The sequence below is a fragment of the Stylophora pistillata genome, chromosome 1, assembly GCF_964205215.1.
Source record: "Stylophora pistillata chromosome 1, jaStyPist1.2, whole genome shotgun sequence".
NCBI classification, from domain to species: Eukaryota; Metazoa; Cnidaria; class Anthozoa; order Scleractinia; family Pocilloporidae; genus Stylophora; species Stylophora pistillata.
In genome coordinates, this window is record NC_142519.1 from 16,262,176 (window position 1) to 16,284,164 (window position 21,989).

A 21,989-nucleotide genomic window follows, 5' to 3' on the forward strand; every position below is an offset into this window, starting at 1 on the left:
TCCGTATCAAAACCCGAAAAGTCTAGAGAACACTGACACCGCAGTAATCACTTTATTCACGCATGATTTACACATGCAAATGAACAATTCACGAAGGTGCACTAAATATTTACATAAATTTTAGATAAAGTCTAATCACTGCCGATGTATAGATTTCAAGTCTTCCAAAGTTTGAAACCCTTGTTTCAAGTCCTCATTAGCATATTGGGTGGTTTTGAAAGGGGCGAAAGGGGTGATAAATTGATTCACCGGGGTCTTCTGAGCAAGAAACCACAATGAGATCCTTAGAACTTGTTCTCAAACACAACACCACAGTATTGCACTGTCCTCCTCTTCTACCCTAACTTTTGATGCAGAGAAAATTGAAGTAGACAAAGTGATTTTTTCATTAAAATGCTCTCACTGAATAGGAACACAAAATATCATACACCTGGTTATCTTAGTCAGATGTGAAATATATTTTCTCATCTTCAAAAATTAGAAGTGTTCCACAGAAGTGATCCACGAATTGTGCGTATAGTTGTAATTCATGAGCCCCCGGTTCCTGTCTTGTAGATTTCCGGTCCTTAACAAAGCGCTAGCGAGTCAATGGCCTGTGTACAGTGTATGAAAAAACATTGAGCTGGCATAAAATAATTCAATGTTATTGTGTGCAGTGTAACCACGAGGCTGCGCCTAGTGGTTTTATTTTTGTTTTAAAAGCATTGACGCCATTTCTATGATATAGAAGGTTATAGACAATGGAAAATTGTGGTTGATTTGTTAAATATTCATGATAGTGACTGAGAACGGTGAGTAGTCTAGTGTGCGGCTGTAAACAAAATGAAAAATAATAAACGATGAACCAGTTCAGTTGTTACGTTTTAATTGACCTGTGTAGATCTATCTGTACCTGAACAATCTCGTGATGCATGATGGCTGATTTGCGCTTCACCGTCATCACTCCATAAGAAAGTACATATTTAAAGGTGGTAAGTTTCTAAAGAGACTGGGGTACTGCGTCGGTGGGGGTAACAAGGTAATTTGGTAATATCAACTGAGGAAAGAGTTAATAGGCAGACGTAAGAGCGAATGGAGGAATTGTGGGTTGTGTGTTGGTTTCGACAGAAGAGGTGAAACGATAATGACTAAGGGGCTAGAAGAGAATCCGTGGCCTTCCTAGCTCAAGAATTTCAACACTCTAGGCAGCAGTTGAAAGATTAAACTCTTTCCAAACCACTTCGGTAACTGCCCGAAAACATCTCTCCTTCTCACGATGTTCTCGTTAATAAGTTTTTGTTCAGATTTTAATTAGCTAACCGAAAACACAGCTAAGCTTTCTCTTAGCGCTTGCTGGAGGTCGTCCACGAACTTAACGTTCACTGCAACCTTGGCCCTATTGTGAACGACTTTACTACAAAGCGAAGATTACATTTTGGCGCGCACAGAAAGCAGAAAGCTACGTAGGCGAAAGCGCCAGTTGCTCGACATACCTGCGTGGCCAGTGCGACGAAATAACTTCACAGGATTGGCAAAGTTTCAGTCACAGCAAATTATGCAAAAAATCTAGAAAGATTTAAGCTTAAATCTCGTTTAACGTTTAAAGCGACATATCAATGACTGCAACCATCGTGTTGTATACAAACCTCGCAAACTTTAAAACACGTTCTCTAGTGATACCTGCCAAAGTATTCAGTATAATTTCGGGTAAAATTTTCGCGGACAATCTGATCGATTTCTCTTACATTGTGTGCTGAGACTGAAACTTTTCACCTCAAGCAAATCTCTGTCGCACGGCCCAAACTAACATAGCGAGCAACTGAGCTACTAGCATATGTCCATGTTAAAACACACGAAAAGTGTCTAAAGCACACTTCACTCTGATTGGGCAGAAAAACACAAAGATTTTCTGGCACCAATCAGATGGCAGAACGACTGCGACCGTTTGGAACTAGTCTTGTAAGACAATATCCCCAGGGGGCTCTTCATGCCCTGAATTGAAATCGACCCACAGCCCCTAGATCTCCGAGGATGCCTTTGGGGCTAAGAGTGCTGATTTGAAACATAAACTTTTGTTCAAGAGTTTTGCGGCTCTCCGAGGAAAGACCGCAGACTGCCATATGCTGCTGAGAATGATTCGGTAGATTAAAGTGTCGAGCGACTGGTTTGGATGCCTCCTTGTCATTCCTTTCTATGTCGCGAAGGTGTTCTCGGAATCGGTCACCTAAAGCGAAGAACTGTGAATGTTGTAACAAAACAGTTGTTTTTGTGGTTTTCAGTTTGAAATTTTTAAATCAAACGTGAAATACCACTCTTACTCTATCTGTTAATTCACTTGATTGGGGGTCTCAATGGGAGATGGCTTTTACGACTAACGCCGGGTTAAAACTTTGACCATTTTACGGCTAATGATCAATTTCTTTCCAAGTTTTTTGCCATGGTTACGGTGATTCGTCAATTTGTACGCCTAACGGATAAATGTTTTTGGTCATTTTACGGCTAACGGTTAACCCCATTGAGAGAATCTTTATTGACTACCACCAGCTGAGAAAGCGAAGCTAACAACTAGAAAACCGCTATGATTAGAACTTAGCTCACAAAGTTTAAATGTAGGTATATAATGCAACTAATATATCGTAAGTATAAAAGCTATTTAAAATGCTATTGTCTGGCAGCGCGTTAAACTTGCACTAGAGATTCTCATAGCTCAAGACCTTTACATAATCTTGAAGACTGCGCAAATGAAATATTCCACTGTCCAGTTTAACATAACCTATCAGAAAAAAAGAAGCAAACAGAAACAAAAAACAAAACAAAACAAACCAAAGCAAGAAAAAATTGATGCAAAAAGGAATAAAAAGTTAAAAGTCTTGACATAAGTGGCAAGCTATGAGAACAGCAGCCTGGTAAAAGTGTTTCCAGCTTACTTCAGCAGTTCCAGGCTCACGAGAAAGCAAACGGCCAACAGGATGATGTTGCAGGTAAAAGATGTGCCTGCGTTACATCCGTCACTAGAACAGCAGCCAACCGCGCAGTGGTAGTCCTTCAGAGTATCTTTCGCTTTATCACAAACTGATTTTAGGGTGTCACAGGTAGATTGGTAACCGCATCCGCTCGAAACTGTGACATCGTTATCTTTGAGTTTTTCCCAGGTTCTGAAGCATTTATCGCCAAGCAAACACGTTTTTAAATAGGTGGCCTTGTTGTCCTCCAATTTGCTTTTCTTACAGGCGTCTTCATCACCACCGCAGACGTAACATTTCAAAGCGACAGCTGACGAATAAGAAGAATGAAATTATTTTTCATAAATGAGGATGCTACGTCAAAAAAAGTTGTTCAATGGACATATAAAAAGGCACTTCCTCATTTGGCCAGAAAGGGTACTTGCTGTCAAGCAGGGCAGGAATATGAAGATATTTTGTCTGTAATTGGGCCAAGGTGTGGGAACCCTGGTGGTCAAACTCCACCCTACCGTCCCTTTAAGTAAAGCGCTCCCCCCCTTTTATAATCACACTTGGTTTAATCAACTTGAAGCCATGCCTTACTGACTAGGTGTATAGGCTGGCATTATTTACCTATAAGATTTTTTGGACCAAAAGAAAATGAAGTCCCATTATTTTCTCTTGCTTGTACAGAACAGTGTAAAACGTTCAATAGTGATTCCTATTGTTCTTAACCGGTAGACCAAAAGAAACTCCATGTGCCAATTTATTCAGTCGCCCTAAGCATATATGACCTAATATTGCAGTCAGTACCGTTGTTTTCATCTTAGATTTTTGCCAGGTTTGATGACTCAGCAGTCACCTTTGCTAACCATAATCAAAACAAACGTATCTTCTCGTAGTTGAAATTTAAAAACGATCTCTGGCAAAAATGATTAAAAACTACAAGCTTTCGACTGCACGAACTGCAGTCTTCGACGGGTAAAATAAATGATAAGCAAGCGATGAGGGAATTTAAATAAAGACATGAATGTTGTTTGATGTAAGGAAGAGAAGCTGGAGTAACTGAACCTTTGACACGTGTCCTCAAAAAACATGATGTCATAGTTGTAAACAAACCATTTACCACTCTACAACAACAGTTCCCAGCTCCGAAATTCCGACCTTTGATGGAATCGCAGACCAACGTCGTGTACAAAATTCTCTGTGCAAATTGTTCGTGGCGTTATAGAGGGGAAACCAGTAGAGCTTTTAATACCCGAAAAAAAAAATATTTGAGAAATATCAAAACTGCGGCCAAAGGTTCTAGAACTGCTAATCACGCCTGGTCCAACAACCAAGCCATTGATTTTGAAACCGCGTCAATTATTGACAAAGGCACTTTTAGAACCAGAAAAACATTAGAGGCGTGGCATACCAGAGTGACCTAACGCAGATAATAATTCTTGCCCGTTACCTGGACAGTACAACATTTTTTTAACAAATATTTATAATCATTTACATTCTCATGATTTCACAGTTCATGTCTTTATTTAAATTTCCTCATCGCTTTATTATCATTCATTTTACCCGTCGAAGACTGCAGTTCGGGCAGTCGAAAGCTCGTAGTTTTTAATCATTTTTGCTAGAGATCGTTTTTAAATTTCAACTATGTTTCATCCTGGCTGCGGCCCTTCAATATTTTCACGTATCTTCTCGTATTATTCACTATATTATCGATTATGTTGTAGAAAAAAACCGATTACGGCGATTTTAAGAGCTGGGACTATGCACATCAAACACAATATCCATCGTTTGCATTCGGTCTCTAAAAAAAAGTTTACAATTTTGTCACTGGGTTACAGGCAAATCACCCTAAGAAAATTCGGCTCAATTTCTTTAAAATGAATTGGAACGATTACCAAAACCAAACAAAAGACAAAGTGAGACAAAGAGGTTTCTGTTTAGGGTAAGACATGTTTGCTTATGGTGTTCCAAGTATGGGCGAGGTCAGACTGATACGCCCAAATGAATAAGTCACGAAGGTGCACTAAATATTTGCCGATCGTCTAGATTTAATGTTGATTCATTGATATGCAAATTTCATGTCTTCCATAAACTTTGAAACCCTTCTTTCGAATCTCATTAGCAAATTGGGTGGTTCTGAAAAGTGCGAAAAGGGCGATCGATTGATTTACTGGGGTTTTCTAAGCAAGAAACTACGACAACGCAAATATTGCCATTTCATTTTCTGTGAGATCATTAGAACTTGTTCATATATGAAATTAAACACAACACCGCGGTGTTTGAGATGACTTTGATAGATATATGAGTATCGCCAAAAAATAAAGAAAATCCCAATGTCTCCCTCTTCTAACCTCCGTTTTGATGCCGAGAAACTTGAAGCAGGCAGAGTGTTTTGCTTTGTTTTTTCTCTTTCTTTAACTCGCTCTAACTGAACAGAGGTTGTGAGCAAACACTGAAGCTGTGTGGTCGGTTTTCACTATGTTTGTAAGCATTTTCAAACAAATCAGTTCCAAACTATTTTTCTAAGATAACGGCGACTTCTATCTCAGTTCTTAAAACGTCACGTTGGTAATAGCTTTGGTGGGAGTGATAAAGTTTGCAGACTAAATTTTCACTTGTCGTGAAAATTATATGTGCTCTAAGCGAGCGCTGTCCCACACTTAAAATCGTATTCTTTTAGCTGTGTATCCAACAACTTCTCCACTGATTCTAGGAACGTAATCGTTAGATTTCGTCTCATCTAACTGGGGGTAAAATGTAGTTTTTCCTTTGCGTGAGTGGGACTCCACCAAGAATCCTAAACTTGTTTTTAATCGGTAATTTCGGGCCGATAGGTGGTTACATACCTCAATCTCTAAGAACAATTGCTGAACGCTTTTTCAGTGTGACCTTAGTCATTAGATTGCCTGTCCCTTTTCTCACTTAGTTTTCCTTGCCCTTCGCCACAATAGAAATCGAGCAACATTACAAAAAATGAAAAATAACTGAGATCTGAATGATTTTTCCTCTTGATAAAGCTAAGATTATCTATTTCAGGATAAAACACATAACAAAAGCTGGTGCCTGCATTTTCGAGGATAAATGTATGGTTCACGGAGAAATTTGAAGGCCCATCATAGTGGGAGAAAAAGCCACTGAAAATACTCGGCGATTATTTTTCAGCCATTTGATCTGCTTCAGTGTTGCATTGTTAAGTGATGTGTTTCACAAGACACGAAATTACCTTTGGAGTTAATCCACCACTTAAATTCAAAAGTTGTACAGTACTCACCAGGTAGAGCCATCAGAACAAGAACAATCGGGGTGAACAGCAAACGATTCATTTTTGAAGCTCCTATCTTTGGTCGAAGTTTAACTTTTCGTGCTATACAGAGAATTATAATGTAGTGCCACGCCAAATTTATGCACAGTATGATCTTAACGGACGTAAAACATGGATCAGAAGTCCGAAAATGAAAAAAACATGCCTATTTAAGGGCATAGGCTAAAATATGGACTAGACAAGACTTATTTTTTGGACCATTTTTTGGGCCATTTTTTTTGGACTATTTTTGTGGACCATATTTTTTTTGGACCACTTTATAAGAGGGAAGCTCACCATTAGTACTCAGGGAGGAGTGGGTGCAGTCTATAAGAGCTGAGGAAGGGGTGGGAGGCAGAGTGTCATAACTCAAGAAGGGGTAGGAGGTGGTTGTAATTGTAAACACTACTGGTTAATATAGCGTTAATGAATTAATTAATAAAATCTTCCTTTTGTCACTATATTGCTATTTTCATGTCTCTATCCATGCAAGCTATGGTATTAGTCAAACTAGAATGTTTTTTGTGAATCTTACTAAGGAATAAGGATTTAGAGGGGGAGGGTAGTTGTCAAAAGCCTTGCAGGGCTCAATTTGGGATTAGAACACAAAGTGCAGGTAAAAGGGGTGATCAGTTTATAAATTATCTGGTTGGTGTAAAATGTTTTGGGGTCACCAAGACCAGTGCCATCTGGCTACTTGCCCCAGGGTGCTGGAGGGCAATGAGAATGCTTGTCAATTGACTTGTGCTAACCCTAAACCCTAACCCAACTGTAACCCTAACATCAAAATACTGGAAAAAGATCAATTTAAGTCGAGACTTACCATAGCTGTCTCCAGAGGGTGTCAATGAATTACCTTATGTTAGTCAAGTGATTTTAATTTTTTTCTTAACTCGATCGTACAAGTTATTTTAATCGGTCCTAGACCGGTTGCTATAATGATGGAATACGAGCGTTTTGATTTCCTGCCATTCAGTATTCGAATTATTGCATTTCCTCGATAGTGTACAAGCAGGCGAAGCCTTTCAACATTTATGACCACTTTTTCCCAAGGCAGCGATTGATATCGCCGAGGGACTTGAAGTTTTGCATTCAAGGAATGCGGTACATCGCGAAACCAGGGAATGTCTATTTCAGGAACCACATATTCGCGAACTTTTTATTAATTCATCAGACGTCCATACATATAACACGCGGTTTTCTTCCACAGAGAATTTTTATGTACAGAAATCTAGATTGCACGTAAAATTTAAGTCTTTCTCTGCGTATGGTACGAGGTTAGGGAACTGTCTAAACCCTGACTTGCGTAAGCTTACGAAAAGAGCATTTAAAGTGCTACTGAAACGTAATTTTCATATCCGAGATTTTTGCAATATAATAGAGTTTGAACGTTATTTGCAAACGCTGTGTACTTTTTTTGGGCCAACGCATAGCGGAAAGTACATTTTTAACCATTCGAAGTTGACCGACTGAGATCAAAATTGGCGGCCATCTTGGCGCGGCCAAAATAGCCCTGTGACGTCACTGGTTGTGTACTTCTGTGAAAGAAGGGTAAAAGCATGGAGTGTGGCTTGCTTGTTGGGAAGCCGAAAAAGAGGATTTCGGGCAAAATGCCATCCTCTTCTTCTTCATCGGCGGCCACATCGGCATCTTCGCTATCTGCGAGAGGTTCGCCTGGATAGGGAGCAAAATTCCCGACTGATACCGAGAACGAATCTCTACCAGTCTATTTAGTTAATCGGCAACTGACGAGATCCACAAGATTAGGATCGAAACCGCGGTCTTGCCTGACCATCTACAGAAAATGTCGAAAGACATTATAATGGCAGATGGGCTACTAAACGCCCCGGGCCAAAGCAATGCCATTCAGAGAGTGAAGTAAACATGGAAGCCTCATACGACACCGCCACTGAAGATGATCTACTCGGCAAGTATGAGGATAACGAACAAATCCCTCTGTACCAAATGCCTAGCAGAACATGCCCAGAATCCCTACAATATAGGGTAAGGGCCAAAATAAGAGCAGATGAGGATTTCAAAAATGAGATAAAGCAAATCCTTAACAACGCGGAGCAAGAAACAGTAAAGGCGATCATGTGCTTCTATGGACGTGAAATCGGTCGTTTTAATACCGAAATAAAGAAAAGAAAACGAGCCAAAACGGCTGGAACACTGAACACTAAGAACTGTAGTACGATCGAATCAGCGCGCGTGGCGCAAGCTGAAAGCAATTAAGACAACTTAACGATCGAGACAGTCAAAATAATAGCTGTACATCTACAAAGGCGAACGATTCGAAAAAGACGCAATCCCTGATGTGCGTACTCAGTGCCACACATAAAGCAAATTCTCATGAAAAACTGGCATTTAATAGAAACACAACCACTACTGAGCGAACTATTCAAAAATCCGCCGCTCGTATCTTACAAAAGAGGGCGGTCGCTCAAAGACATACTCGTGAGGGCTAAACTTTGAATAGGCTACTCTAAACACACGCCGGGGAGTCGTATAGGCCTGTCAACCCCATTTTACGCCACCATCTTCCTCTTCGCTACTGGAGACAACTTCGCTTCGTTCAGAAGAAGATTCACTTGACAAAACTTCAATATCTGCCATCTCCTTCGCCCACGAATACAAACAAACAGTGAGTGAAATAAACCACGCTATCGGAGTGAACACAACCAGTGACGTCATCAACCCATTTCGCTCGGTACCAGAGCCCGGACATGGTTTTGTGTAAAATTTTTGATTTGAACGGTTAAAAAAGATATCTTTCGCTTCTTTTTGGCCAAAGCAAACTATCTCATGACAATCAGCATATTCAAAACTACAGGTTAGAGCGAAAATCTCAGATACGAAAATTTCGTTTCAGTAGCACTTTAAAAGGAAAATTCATAAGTTGCTTTTGACTATACTTGGGATTGAGGACTATTATGTTGACGCCCATTCACTAATATTGAAATTCAATACCAATGATTATCGAAAATTATATCTGTAGTACTTCGCTCACATCCGTATATTACAATTCTCTCCTCTCTACTTTCCAGTCTGCTCTGCCTGTATTTGATCATTATGTCTTGTTTTAACTCATTAGTAATTTTATTGTATTTAATTTGTATGACAACTATACGTATCTTTTAGCTTATAATGTAGTAAACTAATGCATGGCTTATAACCCCAATAATATTGTTAGTAGTAATGAAATCTCTTTAGTTTATTGTAAAATCTCTTTAGTTTATTGTGATAATGAAACTTCTTTAACTTCCAATGTTTAGTATTTACTTATTTATTTATTTATTTATTTTTTACTAATACCCGCCAAGACTAGCTAATGCTATATGCGGGTTGTGTAAATTTGCTTGTAATGTTCTATAAAATAATAATAAACAAACAAACTTGAAACAAACATATGGTTTTGTCCCGCGCTCAACGTTGGACGTGTGCGCGTGAATCAAGGTTCTCTTCGAAATGTCGAAAAAAATTTTCGAGGTTTGCGTTGGTCGAGGTCTGCGTTTTTGAGGTCTGCGTTTTCGAGGTCTGTGGTCTGCGATCTTCGTTTTCGACGTCTGTTTTTTCGAGACACCCGAGAGAAGGTTGCTTTGTACGATTGTACCAACAATGATGTTATATAGTAAATGTATAAACCTTAAAATTGCGATAGCGCTTGTGAATTCTATATGCTGCTAAGTCAAGGGCCAAGGACCACAAATTCCGTGATCTCGTCTGATAACATCAGTCACAAAGGAAGATAGATAAATTTGGTAATTGGAAAATTCGACTCAAAAGGCACACGCATAACTCAACAGTGGAGGATCGCAAACGCAATATTTCAATAAAAATTAGAGTCCAGTGTTAACGTGGCAGTTTCACTTTCGCATGACAAAAAAATTAGAGAAACGCCGCGGCCCAGCGCAAAAATTTTGATATACAAAAAGTTAGTCGAAAAACCGATTAAAATAATTTGCACGATCGAGTAAAAGCACCATTAACCAGTAGTGTTAACAATTACAACCACCTCCCACCCTCCCTGAGTGATACCACTATGCCTCCCAACCCTCGCTGAGTAATTATAGACTGCACCCACCCCTCCTTAGTACTAATGGTGTGCATCCGCCATTAATAAGTGGCCCAAAAAATGGTTCAAAAAATGGTCAAAAAATAGTCCAGTCCAGTCTATATTTTACCCTATGCCCTATATAAGTCAGATGTGAAAAAAGTATTTAACTACAATGAATGAAGAAAATCATATGCACTGCGGTTTCATAAAATGTATGAAAGCGATTCTCGCAGTAATGAGCCCTACTCATCTAGTAGTGGAAAATAAGGCATGGAAAAAATATTATTATAATTATTATTATTATTATTTCACAAGTTAAAGATGGTCTACAGACAGTCTGATCCACGCACTAGGAGCATAATGGCGTTCCATAGATCCCCGAGAGGGGCATTGGGGTCTCTTAGAAACCGCAAAAACGCAAACTGAAAACTTCTATCGAGATCGAAAGTTACACAATAATAAGCGGAAATAATTTTGATGTTCAAGCACCAAGAACACATCTTCTCACCAACGTGTAACATCTTCTGCGAAGTTTTCGATTGAGTTGTCTTGTGACTCGAAAATATATAACTATCACAAACGTGAGAAAAATCATTTCCAGTTTTCTTAGACATTGCCTTAAATAATGAAATAACTTTCTTCAGTCAAGCTTTTGGATTGCTTCTTGTGGCTTCAGTCGGTAAGTAATGCATCGCCATCAAATTATTTGATTTCGAAGTAAATTTTAAAATTACAATTATGGTGAAAAGTATGACGGAAGGCGAGAATATAATTCAGTTCTTGGTGAAAATGTATTCTGTTGTATTGATTTTTACACGATTACCAACCATGATGATAATTAGCCAGCAGAATCAAAAAGTAGCAAAATTGAATCGTGTATGAAATCTCTGATATGAGTCCTTCTTGCTGTTTTGATTGTAGAATCACTAATGGACTATGAATTCGTACAAGTATTGCTTTAGTAATACATAATTTTCACTCTCGATTGTCTAAGATACCAATGCAACAACAGTAACGACGCGCATTAGTTTTTTTTTTAAGGATAAACACATAACAAAAGCTGGTGCCTGCATTTTCGAGGATAAATGTATGGTTCACGGAGAAATTTGAAGGCCCATCATAGTGGGAGAAAAAGCCACTGAAAATACTCGGCGATTATTTTTCAGCCATTTGATCTGCTTCAGTGTTGCATTGTTAAGTGATGTGTTTCATAAGACACGAAATTACCTGTGGAGTTAATCCACCACTTAAATTCAAAAGTTGTACAGTACTCACCAGGTACAGCCATCAGAACAAGAACAGTCAGGGTGAACAGCAAACGATTCATTTTTGAAGCTCCTATCTTTGGTCGAAGTTTAACTTTTCGTGTTATACAGAGAATTATAATGTAGTGCCACGCCAAATTTATGCACAGTATGATCTTAACGGACGTAAAACATGGATCGGAAGTCCGAAAATGAAAAAAACATGCCTATTTAAGGGCATAGGCTAAAATATGGACTAGACAAGACTTATTTTTTGGACCATTTTTTGGGCCATTTTTTTTGGACTATTTTTGTGGACCATATTTTTTTTGGACCACTTTATAAGAGGGGAGCTCACCATTACTACTCAGGGAGGAGTGGGTGCAGTCTATAAGAGCTGAGGAAGGGGTGGGAGGCAGAGTGTCATAACTCAAGAAGGGGTAGGAGGTGGTTGTAATTGTAAACACTACTGGTTAATATAGCGTTAATGAATTAATTAATAAAATCTTCCTTTTGTCACTATATTGCTATTTTCATGTCTCTATCCATGCAAGCTATGGTATTAGTCAAACTAGAATGTTTTGTGTGAATCTTACTAAGGAATAAGGATTTAGAGGGGGAGGGTAGTTGTCAAAAGCCTTGCAGGGCTCAATTTGGGATTAGAACACAAAGTGCAGGTAAAAGGGGTGATCAGTTTATAAATTATCTGGTTGGTGCAAAATGTTTTGGGGTCACCAAGACCAGTGCCATCTGGCTACTTGCCCCAGGGTGCTGGAGGGCAATGAGAATGCTTGTCAATTGACTTGTGCTAACCCTAAACCCTAACCCAACTGTAACCCTAACATCAAAATACTGGAAAAAGATCAATTTAAGTCGAGACTTACCATAGCTGTCTCCAGAGGGTGTCAATGAATTACCTTATGTTAGTCAGGTGATTTTGATTTTTTTTCTTAACTCGATCGTACAAGTTATTTTAATCGGTCCTAGACCGGTTACTATAATGATGGAATACGAGCGTTTTGATTTCCTGCCATTCAGTATTCGAATTATTGCATTTCCTCGATAGTATACAAGCAGGCGAAGCCTTTCAACATTTATGACCACTTTTTCCCAAGGCAGCGATTGATATCGCCGAGGGACTTGAAGTTTTGCATTCAAGGAATGTGGTACATCGCGAAACCAGGGAATGTCTATTTCAGGAACCACATATTCGCGAACTTTTTATTAATTCATCAGACGTCCATACACATAACACGCGGTTTTCTTCCACAGAGAATTTTTATGTACAGAAATCTAGATTGCACGTAAAATTTAAGTCTTTCTCTGCGTATGGTACGAGGTTAGGGAACTGTCTAAACCCTGACTTGCGTAAGCTTACGAAAAGAGCATTTAAAAGGAAAATTCATAAGTTGCTTTTGACTATACTTGGGATTGAGGACTATTATGTTGACGCCCATTCACTAATATTGAAATTCAATACCAATGATTATCGAAAATTATATCTGTAGTACTTCGCTCACATCCGTATATTACAATTCTCTCCTCTCTACTTTCCAGTCTGCTCTGCCTGTATTTGATCATTATGTCTTGTTTTAACTCATTAGTAATTTTATTGTGTTTAATTTGTATGACAACTATACGTATCTTTTAGCTTATAATGTAGTAAACTAATGCATGGCTGATAACCCCAATAATATTGTTAGTAGTAATGAAATCTCTTTAGTTTATTGTAAAATCTCTTTAGTTTATTGTGATAATGAAACTTCTTTAACTTCCAATGTTTAGTATTTACTTATTTATTTATTTATTTATTTTTTACTAATACCCGCCAAGACTAGCTAATGCTATATGCGGGTTGTGTAAATTTGCTTGTAATGTTCTATAAAATAATAATAAACAAACAAACTTGAAACAAACATATGGTTTTGTCCCGCGCTCAACGTTGGACGTGTGCGCGTGAACCAAGGTTCTCTTCGAAATGTCGAAAAAAATTTTAGAGGTTTGCGTTGGTCGAGGTCTGCGTTTTTGAGGTCTGCGTTTTCGAGGTCTGTGGTCTGCGATCTTCGTTTTCGACGTCTGTTTTTTCGAGACACCCGAGAGAAGGTTGCTTTGTACGATTGTACCAACAATGATGTTATATAGTAAATGTATAAACGTTAAAATTGCGATAGCGCTTGCGAATTCTATATGCTGCTAAGTCAAGGGCCAAGGACCACAAATTCCGTGATCTCGTCTGATAACATCAGTCACAAAGGAAGATAGATAAATTTGGTAATTGGAAAATTCGACTCAAAAGGCACACGCATAACTCAACAGTGGAGGATCGCAAACGCGATATTTCAATAAAAATTAGAGTCCAGTGTTAACGTGGCAGTTTCACTTTTGCATGACAAAAAAATTAGAGAAACGCCGCGGCCCAGCGCAAAAATTTTGATATACAAAAAGTTAGTCGAAAAACCGATTAAAATAATTTGCACGATCGAGTAAAAGCACCATTAACCAGTAGTGTTAACAATTGCAACCACCTCCCACCCTCCTTGAGTGATAACACCATGCCTCCCAACCCTCGCTGAGTAATTATAGACTGCACCCACCCCTCCCTTAGTACTAATGGTGTGCATCCGCCATTAATAAGTGGCCCAAAAAATGGTTCAAAAAATGGTCAAAAAATAGTCCAGTCCAGTCTATATTTTACCCTATGCCCTATATAAGTCAGATGTGAAAAAAGTATTTAACTACAATGAATGAAGAAAATCATATGCACTGCGGTTTCATAAAATGTATGAAAGCGATTCTCGCAGGAATGAGCCCTACTCATCTAGTAGTGGAAAATAAGGCATGGAAAAAATATTAATATAATTATTATTATTATTATTTTACAAGTTAAAGATGGTCTACAGACAGTCTGATCCATGCACTAGGAGCATAATGGCGCTCCATAGATCCCCGAGAGGGGCATTGGGGTCTCTTAGAAACCGCAAAAACGCAAACTGAAAACTTCTATCGAGATCGAAAGTTACACAATAATAAGCGGAAATAATTTAGATGTTCAAGCACCAAGAACACATCTTCTCACCAACGTGTAACATCTTCTGCGAAGTTTTCGATTGAGTTGTCTTGTGACTCGAAAATATATAACTATCACAAACGTGAGAAAAATCATTTCCAGTTTTCTTAGACATTGCCTTAAATAATGAAATAACTTTCTTCAGTCAAGCTTTTGGATTGCTTCTTGTGGCTTCAGTCGGTAAGTAATGCATCGCCATCAAATTATTTGATTTCGAAGTAAATTTTAAAATTACAATTATGGTGAAAAGTATGACGGAAGGCGAGAATATAATTCAGTCCTTGGTGAAAATGTATTCTGTTGTATTGATTTTAACACGATTACTAACCATGATGATAATTAGCCAGCAGAATCAAAAAGTAGCAAAATTGAATCGTGTATGAAATCTCTGATATGAGTCCTTCTTGCTGTTTTGATTGTAGAATCACTAATGTACTATGAATTTGTACAAGTATTGCTTTAGTAATACATAATTTTCACTCTCGATTGTCTAAGATACCAATGCAACAACAGTAACGACGCGCATTAGTTTTTTTTTTAAACCTAAAATTGGAACAAAATGGCATATTTAAAATGGAATATATCTCGTCATTTTTCATTGAGTTCTTTTCAGTTTCTTCAAGGTAGTCGCGGCATTATTTTCGCACGGATTAAAGCGGCTTTAAAATTTAAGGAAAAGTCAGTTATTCGCCAGCTGACCGCAGCGGAAGGCTTTAGTCGTCAGTTGATAATTCCCGACTCTTGTAACTGGAACGTTGAAAATCTTAAATACCAAATGCATCACTGCTCGCTTCTGTGTGACTCAAGTTAAAACATGGACAAAGAACAGAAATAGGCGATACCTTCCTTTCACGATCATTGATTTTTTTTAACCTCAATTACTCATCAGAGTCATTGAGTTATAAGACAAACAATCTAAGCTGGCTTTTGGTTCATGAACTCATTTTAAAAACATTACTCTTCAGATCACCATAATGGCCGTAAACGTATTTACGGACAAAAAAGCCTTGCGCTGACTTATCGAGTTTCTGACATGATATTGACGCATCCATAATGAAATTACTGACAACTTCTACACAAGATTATTTAAGCTCACTATTTAAGAAACGACAACGAAGGATCACTATCATTAAGTAAAATACGCGAATTAAGTCAATTCATAAGTCTTGAACCCTTATTTTGCTCATTCCAGCACAGTTAGGCCACTGGTCAAAATGGGAGCCCTGTTGTAAGACATGTGGTAGTGGGATACAAATTCGGACACTTAATTGTAGCAGCATGAGGCAAAACACGCAAGTATGGCGAGACTGCTTCAACAAAAAAGAGATTCAAACCAGAAGCTGTCGAAAAAGACCCTGTACAGGTATGAAACTCGAAGCCCTACTTAGTAACTTAGTTTTTTAATCTTTTCTTATCTTTTTAGTGAGTATTCCACAGAGTCTAAGAAAAGAGCTTACACCCTCAGTTATTACACGGTACAAGGGCGTTTCGGAGGAAACGACACTTATGGTAAAACGTTTTAAAGACTTTGGTGGCACGAGGCGCTGCGAAAAGTTGCTACAACCTGCATGATTATCACTACAGGTTGACAAAAAAACATCTATTACCTAGTACTCACAAAGTTCCAGATTGATATTGGTTACACCATGAAGTAAAGCAAAAAACGCTTGATAGAACCTGAGGCTTATCGGTATGCTCCTTCTGGCACCACGAGACCATGAGCCGACCGGTTTTTGCCCCCGCACAACAAGTAACTCATCACAGAGTTTCTGAGGCCTTTTAAACAGTGGCCAAGCGTACAAGCGCGGAAACCGGAGGTCTAAGTTTTGATTCCTCAAGGGGACTTTCCTTTTTCCCACGCTCGTGACAAGAAAAACAAACGTCTTTGTCTTAATTTTTACTCTATTTTTCAGTTACAAGAGTTATCAACCTCTTTCTCGATAAAAATATTCTGTAATCCTAACATAAACTGAGTGCAGTATGTAGTTTGTATCCGAGATATGCTGTCGATTGTGTTGTGTTATCGTCTGCGTGAGAGTAGCTGTGAAGAACCTCGTTACTATTCTGAACTAACAAACCGAAAAAACCTTCTAGTGAATTTTTTTAAGTCACAATAAGCGCACACGAAAACTATAGAATGTAAAGGGTCAGAGAGCCCCAGGCATAAATAATAGTGCCGTTATTTGCTTCTCCGCTTTTTGTCAGTTTTGATAACCTGGCGGTCAACTTTTAACTTAATATGTGTTATCGGTTATTTTGCACAAAATAGCTAATCATGGCGATAATAATGGCTGGATGTGTCATTTTGAAACTTAACACAAGATCTTTTGTTATGCAAATAAAAAAAAAAAGAAACGAGTTTCAGGCTTCTGCGCTCAAGGTATACTTATGCCCTAATACTTGGCTTATTTTGTTTAGAAGAAATGTATTATAAAAAAGCAGTTAAAATTGATGGAAAAAGACACAAAATCGTTTCTCTTCTGCGTAAGAGATCCTCGCTCAGTTCATGCAATCAACTCACTTCATAAAACCAAATTATCTTGTGTCGAAGTGAAACTCTTCGTGCTATACCGAACATGCACTGCCACGCCAAATTTATGCATGGGACGGTCACTAAGGTAACAGACAGACAAACATGGTCCGGAGGGCTATATGTCAATCCACAAAACACCACATTCAATTTTATTGGTGTTATCATGCCACTTTTAAGAATTTGCATGGCTGAATAGTAAACACAAAATATCATACACTTGGTTATCTTAGTCAGATGTGAAAGATGTTTGCTCATCTTCAAAAATTGAACGTGTTCTATTACAGTGATCCACGAACTGTGCGCATAATGGTAATTCATGGACCCACGTTCCTTTCTTGTAATTTACGGTCCTTAACATGCAAAGCACTAGCGTATCATTGGCCTGTGCACAGTGTATGATGAAACCGGTGTAACCATCTAGAGGCCCTACGAAATCACTCTCTGTCGCATTGAGCTGGCATAAAAAAGTTTCGATGTTATTGCGTGCAATGAGACCACTCGGTTGTGCCTTGTGGTTCTACTTTAGTTCTGAACATTGTTTACCTCATTTCTTAGATCGTTCTTTCTTGTTTTCCCGGAGATTTCTTTTGGTATGTTCCTTTTGTTAGGTTTTTTGTACCTTGCTACGCAAAACGTTCAATATGTTTTCTTGATACTATTCTGAATTGACAAACAGAAAGAACCTTCTAGTGAATTTGTTTAGTCACAATGATTACACACGAAAACTAAAGAATGTATACGGTCAGGGAGCCCCAAGCATAAATATTAATAGTGCCGTTCTTAGATTTGTTAAGGTTTAGGATAGTTTTTAAGAACGGTGAATAGTCTACTGTGCAGTTGTAACCAAAAGGAACAAAACTAATGAACCAGCTCAGTTATTACGTTTTGATCGACTAGAATGTGTAGTTCTATACCTAAACAATCTCGTAATGCAAGATCAATAGAGAGTAACCTCGCGTCCTCTCAGGTGACTCTTTTAGCATTACGGTACTGTGCGCTCCTATGGGCTTACTTGTAATTTAACAAGATTTCACATTGAGCTAAAACACCAAACCATCTAACATCTTTTCCCTTGGAAAAAAAGCTCTCTCAAAATTAAGATTAAAGGCAAACAACATACACTTGATCTATGGTCCAGAGGGAAACAGCTAACTCTTTTTTTCCCGAGTGTCCTGGACTCGAAGGAAAACAAATCTAGCTTGTTTCTCGAAAGCACACGAACACTAAAGATTGTATGCGGTCGGGAAGCCCCAAGCATAAATTGTCGTTCCATCTTTGAATTTTTGTCGGCTTTAATAACCTCTCAGTCAACTTTGCTAACCCGATAATCAACAGAAACTTTCTTTCTTGTTTTCCCAAAGATTTCTTTGGTATGTTTTCTTTGGTAGATTTTTTGTACCTTGCTAAGCAAAACGTTCAGTATGATTCCTTGATACTATTCTGGACTGACAAACCGAAAGAACCTTCTCTTGAATTTGTTTAGTCAAAATGAGGACACGCGAAAAGTAAAGATTGTATGCGGTCAGTGAGCCCCAAGCATAAATAATAGTGCCGTTGTTTGCATCTCCGCTTTTTCTCAGTTTGATAATATGGCCGTCAACTTTAAACTTGATATTTGTTATCGGTTATTTTGCACAAAATTACTAATCATGCGATTCTAATGGCTGGATGTGTCATTTTGAAACTTAAGACAATATCTTTTCTTATGCATATAAAAAAAAAAGAAAAGAATTTCAGTCTTCTGCGTTCAAAGCATAGTTATGCTCTAATACTTGGCTTATTTTGTTTAAAAGAAATGTATTGTAAAAAAGCAGTTAAAATTGACGGAATTAGACACAAAATCGTTTCTGTTCTGCGTAATAGATCCTCGCTCAGTTCTTCCATTTACTTAATTAACTCACTTGATAGAACCAAATTATCTTGTTACAACACTCACCGATGCCACATCACAGTTTCTCTATAAACGTACCTCCTTTAATCACGGAGAGGATACAGTAGATGACAGGGACAAATTGTAGCCACTGAAAACACAAGACGAATTCCGTTTCGATGCCATTTGTTTTTATCTGTTTCTGCATCGGTCAGCGCGGATGAGTATCAGAGCAACTATAAAATTATGTTCAGGGTGGTTCAACGATTCATTTAGTTCAAAGTTGTACAGTACTCACCAGGGGCGACCACCAGCGCAAGAAAAGTCAGAGTGAACAGCAAACAGTTCATTTTTGAGTCTCCTATCTTGTGTCAAAGTGAAACTCTTCGTGCTATACCGAACATGTACTGCCACGCCAAATTTATGCATGGAACGGTCACTAAGGTAACAGACAGACAAACATGGTCCGGAGGACCACATGTCAAACCACAAAACACCACATTCAGTTTTATTGGTGTTATCATGCCACTCTTAAGAATTTGCATGGCTGAAGAGGAACACAAAATATCATACACTTGGTTATCTTAGTCAGATGTGAAAGATGTTTGCTCATCTTCAAAAATTGAACGTGTTCTATAACAGTGATCCACGAACTGTGCGCATAATGGTAATTCATGAACCACGTTCCTTTCTTGTAAATTTACGGTCCTTAACATGCAAAACACTGGCGTGTCATTGGCCTGCGCACAGTGTATGACGAAACCGGTGTAACCATCTAGAGGCCCTACGAAATCACTCTTTGTCGCATTGAGCTGGCTTAAAAAAGTTTCGATGTTATTGCGTGCACTGAGACCACTCGGTTGTGCCTTGTGGTTCCACTTTAATTTTGAACATTGTTTACCTCATTTCTTAGATCGTTCTTTCTTGTTCTCCCGGAGATTTCTTTGATATGTTCTTTTAGTTAGGTTTTTTGTACCTTGCTACGCAAAACGTTCAATATGTTTCCTTGATACTATTCTTAATTGACAAACAGAAAGAACCTTCTAGGGAATTTGTTAAGTCACATTGATTGCACACGAAATGTAAAGAATGTATGCAGTCAGGGAGCCCCAAGCATAAATATTAATAGTGCCCTTCTTAGATTTGTTAAGTTTTAGGATAGTATGTAAGAACGCTGAACAGTCTACTATGTATCTGTAACCAAAAGGAACAAAAATAATGAACTTGTTCAGTTATTACGTTTTGATCGACTTGAATATGTAGATCTATACCTAAACAATCTCGTAATAGAAGATCAATAGACAGTAACCTCGCGTCCTCTCAGGTGACTCTTTTTAGCATTACGGTACTGTGCGCTCCTATGGGCTTACTTGTAATTTAACAAGATTTCACTTTGAGCTTAAACACCAAATCATCTAACGTCTTTTTCCTTGGGAAAACAGCTCTCTCAAAATTGAAATTAAAGGGAAAAAACATATACTTGATCTATGGTTCAAAGGGAAACAGTTAGTTCTGTTTTGCCAAGAGTCTAGGACTCAAAGGAAAACAAATCTAGCTTGTTTCTCGAAAGTACACGAACACTAAAGATCGTATGCGGTAGGGAAGCCCCAAGCATAAATTACCGATTCATTCGTTGCATCTTCTTTTTCTTGTCGCCTTTAAGAACCTCTCAGTCAACTTCGCTAACCCGATAATCAGCAGAAACGTTTTTTCTTGTTTCCCCGGAGATTTCTTTGGTATGTTTTCTTGGGTAGATTTTTTGTACCTTGCTAAGCAAAACGTTCAACATGATTGCTTGATACTATTCTGACCTGACAAACCGAAACAACGTTCTCGTGAATTTGTTTAGTCAAAATGAGTGTACACGAAAAGTAAAGAATGTATGACGGAATAAACCACAAAATCGTTTCTGTTTTGCGTAATAGATCCTCGCTCAGTTCTTCCAAACGTAATTAACTCACTTAATAAAACCAAATTTTCTTGTTGCAACCCTCACCGATGCAACATTACAGTTTCTCTATAAACGTACCTCCTTTAATCACGGAGAGGATACAGTAGATGACAGAGACAAATTGTAGCCACTGAAAACACAAGACGAATTTAGTTTCGATGCCATTTGTTTTTATCTGTTTCTGCATCGGTCAGCGCGGATGAGTATCAGAGCAACTACAAAATTATGTTCAGGGTGGTTCAACGATTCATTTAGTTCAAAGTTGTACAGTACTCACCAGGGGCGACCACCAGCACAAGAAAAGTCAGAGTGAACAGCAAACAATTCATTTTTGAGTCTCCTATCTTGTGTCGAAGTCAATCTCTTCGTGCTATACCGAACATGTACTGCCACGCATGGAACGGTCACTAAGGTAACAGACAGACAAACATGGTCCGGAGGGCCAGATGTCAATCCACAAAACACCGCATTCAATTTTATTGGTGTTATCATGCCACTCTTAAGAATTTGCATGGCTGAAGAGGAACACAAAATATCATACACTTGGTTATCTTAGTCAGATGTGAAAGATGTTTGCTCATCTTCAAAAATTGAACGTGTTCTATAACAGTGATCCACGAACTGTGCGCATAATGGTAATTCATGAACCCACGTTCCTTTCTTGTAAATTTACGGTCCTTAACATGCAAAACACTGGCGTGTCATTGGCCTGCGCACAGTGTATGACGAAACCGGTGTAACCATCTAGAGGCCCTACGAAATCACTCTCTGTCGCATTGAGCTGACAAAAAAAGTTTCGATGTTATTGCATGCACTGAGACCACACGGTTGTGCCTTGTGGTTCCACTTTAGTTTTGAACATTGTTTACCTCATTTCTTAGATCGTTCTTTCTCTTTTTTCCCGGAGATTTCTTTGATATGTTCTTTTAGTTAGGTTTTTTTGTACCTTGCTACGCAAAACGTTCAATGTGTTTCCTTGATACTATTCTGAATTGACAAGCAGAGAGAACCTTCTAGGGAATTTGTTTAGTCACAATGA

At 38.5% G+C, this 21,989-nt stretch overlaps 1 protein-coding gene across 3 annotated transcripts; it reads right to left on the reverse strand.

The window, feature by feature from the left end:
- Nucleotides 1–2,485: 2,485 nt before the first annotated feature.
- Nucleotides 2,486–21,340, reverse strand: LOC111346974 (uncharacterized). 3 transcript variants are annotated; one of them, XM_088740828.1, is made up of 2 exons: nt 21,228–21,340; nt 2,486–3,252 (listed from the first exon to the last, which is right to left on the reverse strand). In XM_088740828.1, the coding sequence occupies exons 1-2, from the start codon at nt 21,277–21,279 to the stop codon at nt 2,903–2,905; spliced, it is 402 nt and encodes a 133-aa protein (XP_088596954.1). In that variant the 5' UTR covers nt 21,280–21,340; the 3' UTR covers nt 2,486–2,902. The 3 variants fall into 3 exon arrangements, with proteins under 3 accessions (XP_088596954.1, XP_088596946.1, XP_022809957.2); XM_088740820.1 differs by lacking the exon at nt 21,228–21,340 and adding an exon at nt 19,298–19,443; XM_022954222.2 differs by lacking the exon at nt 21,228–21,340 and adding an exon at nt 11,561–11,703.
- Between the last annotated feature and the right edge of the window lie 649 nt (nt 21,341–21,989).

What these genes read in the sequence shown, in the direction of transcription:
- LOC111346974 (XM_088740828.1), bottom strand. Translation starts at nt 21,279, where the DNA reads ATGAATTGTTTGCTGTTCACTCTGACTTTTCTTGTGCTGGTGGTCGCC. An exon ending in TGTGCTGGTGGTCGCCCCTG is followed by an intron (nt 3,253 to 21,227) that starts GTGAGTACTGTA and finishes CTTATTCGTCAG; the next exon opens with CTGTCGCTTTGAAATGTTAC.